The 16,784-nt window shown below is 36.1% G+C and overlaps 1 protein-coding gene across 5 annotated transcripts in view; it reads right to left on the minus strand.

Annotated features, from left to right (window-relative positions):
* LOC114046284 (coiled-coil domain-containing protein 138-like) overlaps nucleotides 1-16,784 on the minus strand; it is a 67,886-nt gene extending 51,102 nt beyond the window's left edge. For 2 of the 5 annotated variants that reach the window (XM_027866580.1, XM_027866578.1), the window contains exons 1-4: nucleotides 16,515-16,784; nucleotides 14,047-14,104; nucleotides 12,637-12,766; nucleotides 8,973-9,100 (exon numbers count right to left, since the gene is read on the minus strand). In XM_027866580.1, coding sequence (XP_027722381.1) covers nucleotides 8,973-9,100; nucleotides 12,637-12,766; nucleotides 14,047-14,104; nucleotides 16,515-16,739 — 541 coding nt within the window. In that variant the 5' untranslated portion in view covers nucleotides 16,740-16,784. Of the gene's footprint in view, nucleotides 1-8,972; nucleotides 9,101-12,636; nucleotides 12,767-14,046; nucleotides 14,105-16,514 lie in introns of those variants that run through there. The other 3 variants (XM_027866579.1, XM_027866581.1, XM_027866582.1) reach the window with 3 other exon arrangements.

Here is a 16,784-nt window from a genome sequence, read left to right on the forward strand (position 1 = left end):
CAGGGGAAAAAGTGCCCCCACGACAACAACATCAACAACAATAACAGCAAGAACACTGAATAACCCTTCCCCAAAAAATTAGTGAAGAAAAACAACCATCTGTGATTAATCTAACAGTTAAGTGGGAAGTAATATAGAGTGCACAGTTTTTGTCCCCAAGAAGCTCTACCTTGTATAATCTACAGAGAGAGTGAAAGATAGAAATTTAATTACAGAAACGACTAGAAGGGATAAAAAATGAGGAGAAATAAATTAACATGCTGGAAAAAAATAATGCAACAAATGAATGTTATAGAAGCTAAAAGACATGGGAAGAGGGTGTCAATTACTGGAAGAATTCCCTTATCTGAGCTGGGAGAAGGAAGGAAGGAGGGATAACAACTTAAGTAAAATTTAAGAAAATTGGAATATATCAGAAAAATCAGGAACAGAGACAGATAGGGAGGAAACTATTATTAAATAATGTATGCAATACTTCTTGCAGAATCCAAATTCTGCTTAAAAGAGGTGGGAAATCAATTCAAAAGAATTAAATGGGCGGAGCCAGGATGGCAGAGTAAAACCAGTAACTTGCTTGAGTTCTCCCCCAAATCCCTCCAAATACCTGTAAAAAACGGCTCTGAACAAATTCTTGAGCAGCAGAACCTATAAAAAGACAGAGTGAAACAAATTTCCAGCCCAATGGATGGTTGATTGGAAAGGTCTACTGCTCCAGGCTGGGAGGGGAGTACAGCTCAGCTTGGGCCACACAGGCAAAGACCAGGCTTCAGGGAACCTGAAGCAGACCTCAGGTGACTGAATCAAGGGGAGCTGTGGTGGTTTCCAGACTTCTCAACCCGCAAACACCAAAGACAACTTAGAAAGTCAGTAGGAAAGGTCCGTTGGACCATGGTGAGAGAAGAGCTCAGTCTGACCCCAGTCCCGGCACAACCCCAGGGCAGCGGCTGATTCCGGAGCTCTTGGCCCACAGATGGACGGGGGATTGAGCAGCTGATCAGAGAGGTAATACAGAGATCTCTTTGCTAATGCTAAGGCAAGATTCTCTTACTTTATCTGTGCTTGGATCTGGGTCACAGTTCTGGGTGGCAGTCCTAGGGTGAGGAGCGCTGACATCGTGGAGCTTGTGGTAGCAGTGGAGAGAGAATCCTCCTCACAGTTCCAAGGCAGAAAAGAGTGCTTGTGGTCACTCATAGACCAGAGCCCAGGCTAGGAAAGGAATAAACACCTCGCCTTCGATCATACCACCTTGGTAGAACTGAAAATTTACAGGTCCCTAGAAGTATCTAAGAAAACAGCTGCACAAAACCCCAGAAGCCTGGGATAGTACATTCTGTACACTGGAAGCAGAGCCCTACCTTAACAAAGAATTTAAAACCCAAGTAATTGGCTGGGAGCATGAGCAAACTGTGCAAAAAAAAAAGTCAGACTATAGAATCTTACTTTGGTGACAAAGGAGATCAAAACATACAACCAGAAGAAGACAAGAAAGTCAAAAGCTCTTACATCCAAAGCCTCAAAGAAAAATATGAATCAGTCCCAGGCCATGGAAGAGCTCAAAAAGGATTTTGAGAAGGAAAAACTAGGAAGAGAAATGAGAGTGATGCAAGAAAATCATGAAAAACAAATCAACAGCTTGCTAAAGGAGACCCAAAAAAACACTGAAGAAAATGACACCTTAAAAATAGACTAACCCAAATGGCCAAAGAGGTCCAAAAAGCCAATGAGGAGAAGAATGCCTTAAAAAGCAGAATTTACCAAATGGAAAAGGAAGTCCAAAAGCTCACAGAAGAAAATACTTCCTTAAAAATTAGAATGGAGCAAATGGAAGCTAATGACTTTATGAGAAATCAAGACATTGCAAAACAAAACCAAAAGAATGAAAAAATTGAAGACAATGTGAAACATCTCACTGGAAAAACAACTGCCCTGGAATAAAGATCCAGGAGAGATAATTTAAAAATTACTGGACTACCAGAAAACCATGATCAAAAAATGAGCCTACACATCATCTTTCAAGAAATTATCAAAGAAAACTGCCCTGATATTCTAGAACCCGAAGGTAAAATAGAAATGGAAAGAATCCACCTATCACCTCCTGAAAGAAATCCCCAAAGGAAAACTCCCAGGAATATTATAGCCAAATTTGATCCTCAAAGGAAAACTCCTAGGAATATTATGGCCAAATTCCAGAGGTGCCAGGTCAAGAAGAAAATATTGTAAGCATCCAGAAAGAAACAATTCAAGTATTGTGGAAACACAATCAGGATAACACAAGATTTAACAGCTTCTACATTAAGGGACCGAAGGGTTTGGATAGATTCTGGTGGTCAAAGGAGATAGGATTACAACCAAGAATCACCTACTCAGCAAAACCGAGTATAATTCTTCAGGGGAAAAAATGGTCATTCAGTGAAATAGAGGACTTTCAAGAATTCTTGATGAAAAGACCAGAGCTGAATAGAAAACCTGACTTTCAAATACAAGACTCAAGAGAAGCATGAAAAGGTAAACAGGAAAGAAAAATCATAAGGGACTTATTAAAGTTGAACTGTTTACATTCCTACAAGGAAAGACGATATTTGTAACTCATGAGACCTTTGTCAGTATTAGGGTAGTTGGAGGGAAAAAATATATATATATATATATAGAGATAGATAGATAGATAGATAGATAGACAGAAGGCACAGGGTAAATTGAAGATGAAGGGATGATATCTAAAAATTAAAATTAGTAAGAGAGGATTATACTGAGAGAAGGATAAAGGGAGAGGTAGAATGGGGTAAATTATCTTCCATAAAACAGACAAGAAAAAGTTTTTATAGTGGAGGGGAAGTGGGAGAAGGTGGGATGGAATGAGTGAATCTTATTCTCGTCGGATTGAGCTTAAGGAAAGAATAACATACACATTCAATTGGGTATGGAAATCTATCTTACCCTACAGGAAAATAAGGGGAAAGGGGCTAAGAGAGCAAGGGGATGATAGAAGGGAGGGCAGATTAGGAGAGGGGGTAATCAGAAGCAAACACTTCTGAGGAGGGACAGGGTCAAAAGAGAGAACAGAATGGGGGGGGGCAGGATAAGATGAAGGGAAATAGTTAAGTTTTTCACAACATGACTACTATGGAAGTGTTTTGCATGACTACACATGTATAACCTATATCAAGTTGCTTGCTTTCTCAATGAGAGTAGGTGGGGAGGGAGGAAGGGAGAAAATTTGAAACCCCAAGTTTTAAAAACAAATGTTAAAAATTGTTTTTACATGCAACTGGGAAATAAGATATCCTGCCCTACAGGAAAACAGAAGAGGAAGGGAATAAGAGAAGGTGGTGGGGGGAGTGATAGAAGGGAAGGCAGATTAGGGGAAGGGGTATTCAGAATGCACACTGTCTTGGGGTGAGGGGAAAGGTGAGATGGGGAGAAAATTTGGAACTCAAAATTTTGTGGAAGTGAATATTAAAAACTAAAAATAAATAAATTAATTCATAAAGAAAAAAAAGAAATGATGAGCAGGATGCTCTCAGAAAAAACATGGAAAGACTTATGTGAGCTGATACAAAGTGAAATGAGTAGAACCAAGAGAATCTTGTGCACAGTAACAGCAATATTATATGATGATCTACTATCAATAACTTAGCTATTCTGAGCAATACAATAATCCAAGACAATTCTTTAGGACTGATGATGGTGCTATCCATCTCCAGAGAGAGAACTAGTGGAACCTGAATGAAGACCAAAGATACATTTTCTATACTTTATTTTTCTTGATGTTTTTTTGACTATGCTTCTTTCACAGAATGACTTACATAGAAACATGTTTTGCATGACTACGTGTGTATAACCAATGTCAAATTACTTGTCTTCTCAATGGAGGAGAGGGGAGGGAGGGAGAAAATTTGGAACTCAAAATTTGAAAAACAAGAAGGAAAAATAAAATATTAAGTAAGATAAAAAATAATTAAATGAAGGAAAATACAAACCTAATAATTACAACCTTAAATGTAATGGTGCTAACTCTTCAATAAAAGGGTACTTATAGATTAGATAAGAAAACAAAAGCTTAAGCTTCCTGCATACATAAAACACGTTTTAAAAAATAAAGATTCACAAAAAAATGAAAATATGAGCTGGAACAAAATTTACTTTGAATAAGATAATTCAAAGAAACAGCTGCAATCATGACTTCAGATAAAAAACAACAAACAAAAAAATTCACAATGTTAAAATAGGTAAACAAGGAAATTACATTATACTTAAAGGTATTACAGACAATGAAATTAGTAAATATATATGCACCAAACAGTATAAATAGCACCAAAATTCACATAAAAAAGAAAACTGTAAAAAAGACAAATCGAGCAACACAGTATAAAAAATGTTAATGTTTATTTCAGAAATAGATGAATGCAACCGAACTATAAAGACAAAACCACAGAGCTGAACTTACTGTTGGGAAAACTACATTTCAAACACTTAACGGCATTTTCAAAATGGTAATTAAAGAACATACAGATTTCTAAGCATTTTGCACTATCTTTATAAAAAGTGACCATGTACTACAGAACAGAAATTTTTAAAAAATGTAAAAAAGCAGAAATGTTAAATACATCCTTTAAAGACCAAAACAAAATATACTAGTAGTTAACAGAGGAAACAAACAAAATAAACAAAAAGATATCAATCTAAACCTAAATAAAGATTAAATAATGAGGTACTGAAAAGTGAGTGGGTCAAAGAATAAATAATAAGAAAAAAATAACTATGTAAAAGGAATAGACAACAACACAACATGCCTAAGTTTCAGGGATACAACTAAAGCAATTTGAGGAAGAATTGTATGAAAAAGAAAATTTTTTTTTAATGTGAAAAATCAACAAATTAACAAACCTCTCAAAAAGCACAAAAGATAAAGAAAAATCAGAGGAAAAAGAGATAAAATTGATTACAAAATTAGCCCGTCTTTTGAAATGCCTAACAAATCTGATAAACCATTAGCTAATTCAGTTTTTAAAAAGAGGAAAATTAAATCCCCACCAAAAATGAAAATTATAAATTAATAAGGGGGGAGGCAGGATAGACAGAAGAATTATCAGAAGCTATATACACAATTATATGCTACAAGCAGAACTGATACTATAAAATAAATGACTATGAAGATTACCCAACTAAAAATTAGTTAAGTTCTTAAACAACCTAATGTAAGACAGAGAAATAGAGAAAGTTATAAATGAACTACCAAAACAAAATCCCTGGTCTTGATAAATGTACAAGTGAATTCAATCGAGTCTTTAAAAAAAAAATCTATTTTATAAAAAATTCTTTTCAATAACTGAGAAAGACACACTCTACTAAGCTACTTTTATTAGACAAATATAGTCCTGGTATCTAACTCAGACAAGGATAAAACAGAGGATGAATGTACACCAATGTCACCAATCAACATTGATGCAGACATTTTAAATAAAGACTTAACAAAGAGAATATAAAAATGTATTTTAAAAATATTCACCAAAATATTAAGTATGACCCAGTTAGAATTTTAGTAGGAATGTAAGGATGATTTAATACTAGGAAACAATTAAGGTTAAAGCTACCAAATCATACTTAAAAATTATATAAATATGCCTCAGACACTTGACACTCACTAGCTGTGTGACCCTGGGCAAGTCACTTAACCCCAATTGCCTCACCAAAAAAGAAAAGAAAAGAAATTATATAAATATGATAAAACAATCTTTACAGAAATAAAAGAAGTAACTGGAAACTCATGGTTCATGGTTAAGATGTAATAATATAACAAAAATGACAATACTACTGACTAAATTAATTTATATTTTAGCAAAAGGGCTATTTTGTAAAATGAAGTAAAATAATAAAATTCATCTAGGAATAGGCTAGACCAGAAGGGTTAAACACACTGTCCACAAAACTGTGTCCAGATTAAAATGTAACTGGGAAATATTTAACAAAATAAATAAAAATATAATACATTATAGATTATGTTAGTTTGTGGTTTTCTAAGTCAATATGCTATCATTTCTATTTGAGTTTGACACCATTGGGCTAGACCAGGGGTGGGAGAACCTTTGGCCTCAAGGTCACACATGGCCTTCTAGGTTCTCAAGTGTGGCCCCCCTTTGACTGAAGCCAAACTTCACAGAACAAATCCCCTCAATAAAAGGATTTGTTCTGTAAAACTTGGATTCAGTTAAAAGGCCTAACTGGAGAACCTAGAAAGCGACATGTGGCCTTGAGGCCTCAGGTTCCCTACCCCTTCCTCTAGACCTATGGTTTCATTGGTATATATAGATCAGTCAATCAATAAACATTTATGAAGCATGTATTATGTGCTAGGCATTGTGCTAAGTGCTAGGGATACAGAGAAAAACAAAAGGCAGTCCCTGCCTCTCAAAGACCTCTAATGGAGGAGACATGCAAACAACTCTCTAACAAGGTAAACATATGATTAACTGGAGATAATTGACAGAGAGAAGGCACTACATTAAGGAGGATTTTAGGTGGGACTTGAAGGCAGTCAGAGCAGCCAAGAAACAGCAATCAGGAGGGAGAGAACTTCAGACAAGGGGACAGCCAGTGAAGATGCCCTATGTAGGGAGGAGTTTAAGGAACAGCAAGAAAGCTAGCATCGCTGGATCAAAGAGTATGTGAGAGGGTGTAAGGTGAAAGACAGAAAAAGAGAGGAAAAACTCTTTATTTGATAAAAATAAACAGAAAAACTTGTAATATAGTTTGGCAGAAATTTAGAACATTTTAAGCCATATGTCACAAATAAGCTCAAAATACATATGTGACCTGAATATTAGCGGTCATAGTATTAAAAAATTAGGAGAAAAATAAATCAGATGTTTTTTATTTGTTTGTTTTTTACACTAGGTTCCTCCATTTCCACCACTCATGGGCCTAATCCCACTACTGACTGTCAAGAAAGCTTTAACCTGCTCCATTTTTGACCTGGGCTACTTTGCCCATTTTTAGGAAGCTTGGTAAGTTACCTGTTCCCAGGTAAAACCCAAATGGTCTTATTCCTACTGAGGCTCAGAGCTCTCAACCTCAAGCAAACCACCAAGCTTAAGGTTCCTAAGTAATAAGGATAACAGTAATAAAAAACCATGCCCAGCTATCAGGTATTTTTCACAATCCTTAACCAAATCAATTATAGAAGAGATTCCAAAAAATAAAATAATTTTATTTTGTGAAGTTGAAATGCTTCTACACCAATAAAATCAATGCAACTAGAATAAATGGTCAACTGGGGAAAAATAATCTTTGTAACAAACATTTCAGAAAAGCATATGATTGGGGGCAGCTAAGTGGTGCAGTGGATAGAGCACCAGTCCTAGAATCAGTAGGACCTGAGTTCAAATGCGACCTCAGACTCTTGACACTTATCAGCTACATGACTCTGGATAAGTCACTTAACCCTAACTGCCTCGCCAAAAGAAAAAAAAATGATATCCAAGACATGTAAGGAACCAACGTGTGTGTGTGTGTGTGTGTGTGTGTGTAACGATCAAAAGTTATTTACCCGATAAATTACACAATCAAAGATATGGACAAAGAGAGGCACAGCAATGCACTATTGGTAGAGTTCTTCCTTAATCTGGGTAACAATTTGGAATTATGTGACGAAAGTGACTCAAATAGCCACACCGTTTGATCCAGAGAACCCACTTCTAGGCATATACTTCAAAGGCAGTCAAGGATAAAAATATGTCCCAAAATACTTTTAGGAACCCTTTTTTAGATAGTAAAGAACTGGAAACAAAGGACATGTCCACTAACAGTGGAAAGGCTCAACAAGTAGTAGTACATGAGTGTAACTGAATATTACTGTGCTGTAAGCAACAATGGATATGATGAATAAAGAGAAACAGGGGAAGACTTATCTGAACTGATAAGAAGTGAAGTAAGCATAACCTGGAAAACAACACAACTACAACTATAATAGTGGAAATGGAAAGAATAAAACAATCAATATAGCTAGCGTGTGACCTTGGTGTCAGGAAGACTTGGGTTTGAATTTGAACTAAAGACAATTACTCACTGTATTACCCTGGGCAAGTCATTTAAATTTTCTGGGTTTCATTTTCTTTACCTCTTAAAAAAAGGTGTTCCGGACTAAAAACTTCCAAGATCCCTTCTGGCTCTCAGAGTATGGTAGAATTAAATTATATAAAATTATAATGATCAAGCATGATACTTAAGATATGGGAAAATGTACTCCTCAACATTTTTTCTTCAGAAGTGGGAAATACTATAGAGGTCAGCCTTGGTTGTTATCTTGGTTAGTTTTGTTAAATTGTTCCCCTCACCCTCTCTTTTTATTCTTTGTTCTAAGGGATGGAGGACACTCAGGAAGGGGAGGAAGAAAGGATATATTGGGAAAAGTAAATGATATAAAAACAAAAGATATCAACTTTTTTAAATTAGGAAAAGCTTTAGAGCTGGGAGAGATTTCAGAGGCCATCTAGTCCAATTCTCTTCTTATACTATCAAAGAAACTGAAATCTAGAAAGGTTAGGTGACCTGCTCAAGGTCACACAGGGACTAAATGTACCTGGGGAAAATAAAAACCAAAACTGAATGATGTGTCATTGTATGATCACTCTTGACTTGGCAGAGATGATAAAAAGGCACTTCTCCCTTCTTTACAGAAGTACTTGCTTCTGCATGTACCATCAGATCCACTTAATGTGTTTAGTTTTGTTGGTTTTCTTTTTCTGCTTATTTTTTGTTACAAGGGCCACATAATGGTAGTGAAAGGGGAGGGGAGAAGGATATCTTCAAAAATACAGGTGAAGTTAAAATATATCAATACAATTTGCAAAAAGGTACATTTTTAAATACATAGGGTAATTCAGCATCCATCTTTACACTTCCAGAAATAAGTTTTATTCTTCATTCTTGCCTAAGTTAAAATTAAGTGACTGTTATGAAATAGGATTTTTATTTACCTGGGGGTGTTTCTTTTGTGAATGGTTTAACTCCCTGCGCAATACTGATGCTATGATCACCTTCAACTAACTCTTCTTCCACCTCCAGTGGACTCAAATCACAAAAATAATCCAGGTCATCATCTAGACTTTAAAGAAAAAAATTATACATAGCAACTCAAAAAATCCTATAAAATATTCTATAGTATTAAAATTGAAATGCAGTAATAGCTCACATGTATATAAAGCTTTAAAGTTTAAAAAGCACTTTCCTCACAACAAAGCCATGAGTAAGAATAACAAGTAGTATTATCCCTATTTTACAGATAAGGAAACTGAGGCTCATAGGGACAAAGTGATTTGACCAGGGTCATTAATTAGTATTACAGAATTGTAAAGAAAAATTTTAATGGTATTTGTCAAAGAAAAGTAACCATTTACTACATGTACTTAATTGAATTAGACTTTACATGCATTCAAACTTATTTAGATGAAAAATGAGAAAATTAATTTGTAAATTCTAATAGAATTATATTAAACGTTGAAAATTCTACAGTATATGTAATAAAGTAAAGAAGCTGCATGACATAATAGAAGACTATAGTAACAGAAGGATAACTGCAGTAATCAGTATAATTTCTCTGGTTTAAGTATCGTTTCTGACCCATTGACTACATGACACAGCAAATTCCTTAACTTCCCAGGCCCTAACCTTCTAAGACTATAAATTATAGAAGTTGCTCATCTGCATTAAAAAAGGGAATTTTGTTACTTGGAATTTTCTACAGTGGTAAAATCACAGGTTCAGAGGGTATGTGGGTGTGTAGACCTCTCTCTTGGTGTATATATATATATATATATACACATATATATATATGTACGTGTGTAGGTATGTGTATATGTATATGTGTGTGTGCGCGTATATATATACACACATATGTTCACACATACGTATAATATATGTGAATGAATATATATAGACAAATAACAGGCAACATAAGTGTGTGTAAAAAAAAGTACTGTAGAAAATCACTCTCCCTCACTCCACATAGCCAATTAGTTGTCCAATCTTATTCTTCCTACTTCTCAATCAGCTCTCACATCCAACCTCTTCTTCCACCACTTTAAGTCACATCCTCATCACTTCTCATGGGCTTCCTAATACGTCCTCCTACATTTGGTTTCTTTCTTCTCCAATCAATCCTCCATATCAGATATCGAACATGCAGCAGTCCACAAAATTCCAGATGCTACTTGATGCAGATTAAGACATAATTTGGAAATATCTAACAAATAAGTAAAAATACCATACAGATGTTAATATATGGTTTTCTAAGTCACTATGTGGCCTACAGGGATCTTTATGGATGGTTTAGTGCCCCCATTTCTATTTGAGATTGACATCATGGCTCCACACAGCTGCCAAAGTAATTTTCCTTAAGTACAGATCTGACCAAGTCACTCCTCAATTCAGTAAACTCCTAAGGCTTCCTATTAGCCTCTAAAATCAAATCTATATAATCTCCTCTGTTTATACTTTAAAGTCCTTTGTAATCTGTCCCCAATCTATCTTTCCAACCTCATTACATACTATCTCCCTTCCAAACTTGACAATCTGACTAGCTTCCTCTCCATTCTTCAAACCGGACACTATCTTCCATCTCAATGCCTTTGTACTGGCCATCCCCCACATATGGAATGCCCTACCTCCTTACCTCTGCCTCACAACTCACTCTTTCTTCATAACACAGTTCCAGCACCACCTTTTACATGAAGCCTTTCCTGACTCCCCTCCCAATTTCCAATCCCCCCCCCGACTTGGTATTTATTCTTTTTTATTACTTTGAATACACTTATTGGATATACTTGTTTCCCTCAACAGAATGCAAGCTCCTTCACAGTGGAATGGCTTCAAATCTTTGCATTTGTATCCCTGGTACTGTGAACATAGTATGGGCTTAGTAAATGCTTACCAACTTACTGAAAATTGTGTATTACCGTTGTCCATGTTTGTGTTCTTACCCTTTTCTAGACTGTAAGTTCCATGAAGGCAGACTGACCCTTACCTAAATGTATCTTCTCACAAAGTACTCTTCACATAAGATGCACTCATTACATGTTTTGAATAAAGCTAAAATTATAAATCATCCCCAGATTATTTCAAGAACTTTATGTAAGGAAATACTAGGGGAAATCTCAAATTAAGATAGATAATGAACTTCGTGTCAATTTCTCTTCTTTCTGCATATACTCTGAAGCTCCAACAGAAAAAGTTGGCAGTGTTTGTGAGTGCCAAATGGAGAATTTAAATAAAGACATGTACCTTTCATTTGAAAATTACTGATAATTTTACAAAGATGTGGGTATTCCTGCTTGAACTCTCTGGAGAATTATTCTTTTATAGTCTACATGTGTATACTGCTTTAAGACAGGGATAGGCCCTGGACCTGTGACCAATGGAATCACTGCTATAACCAACTGCAATTCCCAGGTAAGGAAACTTGGTGCTTCTCTTATACAGCTTTAGTCTTACTTTATTTCTAACCTTCTTCCTTCCTTGGCTGCCATATATACAGACACATTATCTGTACCATATATATTTGGTCATTTCCCATGTTTAAATTAGCATAATACACTGTCCTGGATTGTTCTGTAATGGCTTTTTATGTGTTAAGTCTTGTCTCTTTAACAAAACTATAAACTCAAAAAAATTGTTTTTTAAATTTTTAAAGGACTTAATCTAAGCTCCTCAAGGGACAGAACAAGTTACACCATTCTTCCGTGTCTTACACCACACTACATACAATGGGGACACAACACTTTACAAACTCTAAACTACTATAAAAATGCTATTATTATTATGTTAATTTAAAATATCTCATTGTCCAAGAAACATGGATTCAAATTGAAACAAACAGATCTCAATTTGAGTCTTGAATTATTCAAATTGAAAGAACAAATATAAAAATGTTATTCATATATTTTAGGATGGTTAATAGGATAGCTAAACACATTAATATAACATTAAATCTAATATGTCTATGTTCCAATCTTGGCTATTTCTAAGTAAAAATAAAGGGGTTCCTTTCAAACAGGTGTCTACCTTCCTTCCTACCCACCAGCTACAAACCATACCACATGGACTCCAGCCATCACCCCCCACCCCTCCCCACCAGATCCTTGGGTTCAGTCAACCAGCATTTATTTAATACCTACTAATGTGCCCATCACTATATAATACTGGGGATATAAAGAAAGGTGGAAAAAAACAAACAAACAAAAAACCTACTCCCAAGAAGCTCACAGTCTACAAGGAAACACCCTGGACTGAAACAGCTGAGCTTTTACCTATTTTTCTAGCAACAAGTCTCCACTTCACTTCCAGGCCACCAGCGCCAATAATTTTCCCTTCCAGCTTCCCTTTATGTAATTATTTCTACTATTAGAAGGCAAGCTCCATGACAGGAGACCCTGTATTGCTGATTTTTATTTATATTTTCAGTAGTTATTTAATAAATGCCTTATCTAGCTATCTCTTCAATTGTAAAATATTACTGAAGCTAACAACACTCAAGTTACTAGGTTCAAATCTCTCAGGGAAAAAAAGCCAATTCAAAATCTAGTTTTTAGTATGTGTATGAAATACTGAAGGGCCAACAGTATTGAGGATACAGGGATACCATACCAATTCACATTCTTCTTGAACAGGTCACAAAGGGGTTTCGAAGAATTTATTTCTGTATTGTGAGAAAATGTTGCTGCTGAGTCAGTGGGAAGAGGCATAACTGGATCTGATGATAAGTTATCCAATACATCTATCAGCAAATAAAAAAAAACACACAAAGTACAGATTGAGATATTGACTTTTTCATAGAACATTGTCCCTACAATTTAAGACTAAATTAACTACTTTGAGTATGTAACATCTTGTCTCCATAACTAAACTATAAATCCCATAAAGCAATATCTGATTTTTTAACATCTCCTCAGTACAGTCATTTCTTATATGATAATACATGTAATGAGTTCTCAATAAATAATATATGTAATAAGTTATCAATAAATATTTAACGAACAAAATCTTGGGCCATGTTTATTTGAATTCAACAAGACAAAGGGGAGGGTTATATAGGAAAACAAATTATAAATTTTTAACATAAAATTAAGATTTTTTTTTAAAGAATACAAGTCCTCTCTATCTTCTCAGAAATTCAACGAGAAATAGTTCTATTTCATAAGATTGGAAGTGTCAAACAAATACAATTTTAATTTAAGATCCTGAACATCTGTTCACATATCAAATATATTTCAGGAAGTGTTCTCTTAAGTTGGACTAATTTTAATTCTAAAATCTATAATCATAATTAAGAATTATTATCTATAAAAGTAAATATAAAGAGATTGATTTATGTTAATTGGTGAATTGAAAAAAAAAGTTATTATATAAAAACACTGAACCCGATAAAGTTAATAATTCAAATAGTCAATGATTAAATTTAGGAAGTAATGACTAAAATTCTAAAAAGAAATTTTTATATGATTTTTTTTTCTTGGAGCAGTGGGAGAAGGGGAGACATTTTAGTACCAAAGCCATGCTAATACAATAACTAGCAATTCATAAATAAGTAGCTATGGTGACCTTTACCAAGATATAAACCAAATTAAATGTCAACCTGGAACCTGAGCTAGATTCTGCTACATAAAGTACTTTCTATAGTTTAATTATGTACTTTTAGAAGTATATTACAACAACATTTAGTTAATACATTACTGTATATGCCACCAAATATACCCTTTTGGTCTTTTTTTTTAACCCAACATAAAGAAGCTTTAATGAGGAAGGGAGGGGAAGGTAGCAATAAACATATTTAAAAAATGACTGAATCAGAATCATACTTTTGATTTACAGGTTTGTAAAGTCATTTATCAAACAGCTATTAGATTATTAAAATAATCAAAAAATCACAGTATTTGTTATTTATACCTCCATGAACAAAACTTTCTACAGGCACAGTATACTAATTTTCTAGTACTGTCTTCTCAAATTGAATTTTATTATGAACACCAAAACGAACAATAAACTTAATCTTCCTACCTGTGTAGGTAAGAGATCTTCTGCTTTTACATCTGACCTGATTATCCAAACCAACAAACTAAAAGAAATAACATATTTAACTTATATTTAATACTTAAAAGCTTATCTTAAAAACACTCGTTTTCAGTGTGTTAAAATATAAAATCAACTTTTACAAGGTTTTTATAACAACTCATTTTTAATACAAATACATTTTTTGAAAAGTTTTGTAGGTAAGGAAAAATTTTTAGGACAATCAACCACAAGGAAAATTAGACCGATTGAATTTGGTTCCATACTTATCTCTTATGATCCTTATATCCTGAGGTAGACAGAGAAGATATTGCTTATAGATGTCCCTAATAATGTCTACAATGCTTTGTACCCTGATCTATCAGGTCATTAATGGCTTTCCTCCCCAGGATTCAGCACGTTATTTGTAACCCCTTCCACATATAATATTGTGTATAAAACACAATTTATTAGATTTATTTATTAGATTGTAGATTCCTTGAAGGCTTGTTTTATCTAAACTTTGGAGATGGTTGATAAATATTTCTTGTGTTTTATCATTTCTCCTTTTTAAAAGATATGAAAACTGAGGCTCAGAGGGATTAAGAGATTTAGGAAAGGTCTTCATCTAAGAAGCAAAGCAGGGTTAATGCAAGTTAGCCTTACACTCAACTCTTACCACTGCTGGCAACTGCTTTCAAGGGAAGCAGCTGTGAGATAGTGAAAGCAGTACTGTATTTAGAAACATAAATCCTGTGTTTAAGTACTAGCTCTGATATTTATTAGCTGTGTGGCACCATATAAGTTATTGAGTCTCAGCTCCCCATATCTTACATTTGAGGAAACTGAAGCAAAGAGAAGACAGAATGACTTGAGAATTAACATAGCTGGTGAGGAACACAAACCCAGCTTTTCCTAACTTTTTAGTCCACTGCCCTATCCATTATACCATAATGCCCCTCCAGCTCCAAGGTTAAGGAACATGCAGGACGTCACCCCGCTTAATAAGTATGAGAGGTATTATAGGTTTGAAAGGTAGAACGTAGATGTAGAATAAAACGTACATTTTTGGACATAACCATTGTAGAAATTTGCTATGCTTGACTATTACATATTTGAATTACAAGGCTTTTTTTCCCCTTTTTTTCTATTGGGGTAAGATGCGAGAAAATAAATTCTTGATAATTGAAAAAATATATAATTTTAAAAATAAAAAGTAAAATAAGGTGGCTCATTGGGAGGCGGGCTCAAAATAGGCAGCTAGGCAAGCATAGTGGGTAAAGCACTTGACTTAAAAATTAAGAAGACCTGATTTCTAATTCTACCCAGAGCTGTGGGACTCTGCCTGGGTGCTCTCATCTTAAACTTGACATGCCTAAACAGAAGTCATATATTCCTCCCAAATTCTCCCTCCCCTCTTCCTAACTTTCCTATTCAGAAGTCTGGCCCTGACACTCCCCTCCCCTCATTAAATCAACTTCGGTGGCTCTCCATCACTTCCAGTACTCTGGAAGTTCACTGACAATAAAATCCTGTTTGGCATTTAAAATCCTTTGTAACCTGCCATCTCCAGTCTTCCTACACCTTACTCTCCCTCCAAACTCATCCTTGCTGTTCCTCCTTCCCGACACTCCATCTCCTGACTGGCATTTCCACTAGCTGCTCCCATGACTGGAACTTTCTCCCTCCTCCTAATATCCACCTCTGGGTTTCCTTCCAGTCCCAGCTAAAACTGCATCTCCATCCCTCCCCTTCAATTAATGCTAGCCCGCGCTTTCCCTCTATGTCTGTGAGAAGTTGCTTCTGTCTTTTGCCCTTGTATCCCCAGGCACTGTCTGGCTCATAACATAAATGCTTGGCAACTTGACTTGTCTATCTCCAGCGCTTATTGGAAGACACAGTTCGTGGCTCATAGTAAGAGGTTAATGTTCAGTAACTCGACTGTCTAGCCCGAGTGCATAAAGAACAGTCCCTGGCCCAATGGTACAGGCTTATTTAATGGTAGGTAACTTTACTGTGAGTGTGAGTGTGAATGTGTGTGTGTATCTGTACATCCCCAGTGCTTCCTTAAAAGCACTGCGCCTGGTACACAATAGGAGCTTAATAAATGTTTGTTGCCTCGACTGTAAAATGGGGCTATACAGAATACCTACCGCACAGGGTTGTTGTGAAGGCTGAACGAGATGACAAATGTAAATGCACACTGCAAATTTTAGAGCTCTATATAAATGCAAGCTCTGGTTATTTCCATACTAAGACTAGGGATGATAAGCCAGGCTCACATAGCTGCACAGCACCGCTGTTCACTCTTTCCCCCTCCCCCTCCCTTCCCCATCCCCGCCCCTCCCCGCCCCCAGGCGCCCCAGCCCAGCGCTGACACAGACTTGCCTCAGAACACTTAAGCCGCAGTGGGTGGAGCGGGGTACTGGGCTCGCAGATGCGGGAGAAGAGCGGGAAGGGGCACGCGATTACTTTACCTGGCGGGGAATGGAAGCGAAGCGGGGCGAAAGGCAGGCGGCTCCGGGAGCCGAGCGGGACCCAGGAAACCGACTGGGATACAGGAGGGAGAAGAGACAGTCGCCTTGCCCTCTGGCCGGGGGAGGGTTTACCTCACACTGGACATTGCTACAGATTCCGTAACGGTTCTTGAGTCGTTCCAAGACCTCGTCCTGACCCGGAGGCTTGACGATTTTGGGATCCATAGCTCGTCTCTGCTTCTCCGGTCTCGCCCGCCGTTGTCTCTCCGT

Source organism: Vombatus ursinus, unplaced genomic scaffold (genome assembly GCF_900497805.2).
Source record: "Vombatus ursinus unplaced genomic scaffold, bare-nosed wombat genome assembly UNPS02014781.1, whole genome shotgun sequence".
NCBI lineage: Eukaryota > Metazoa > Chordata > Mammalia > Diprotodontia > Vombatidae > Vombatus > Vombatus ursinus.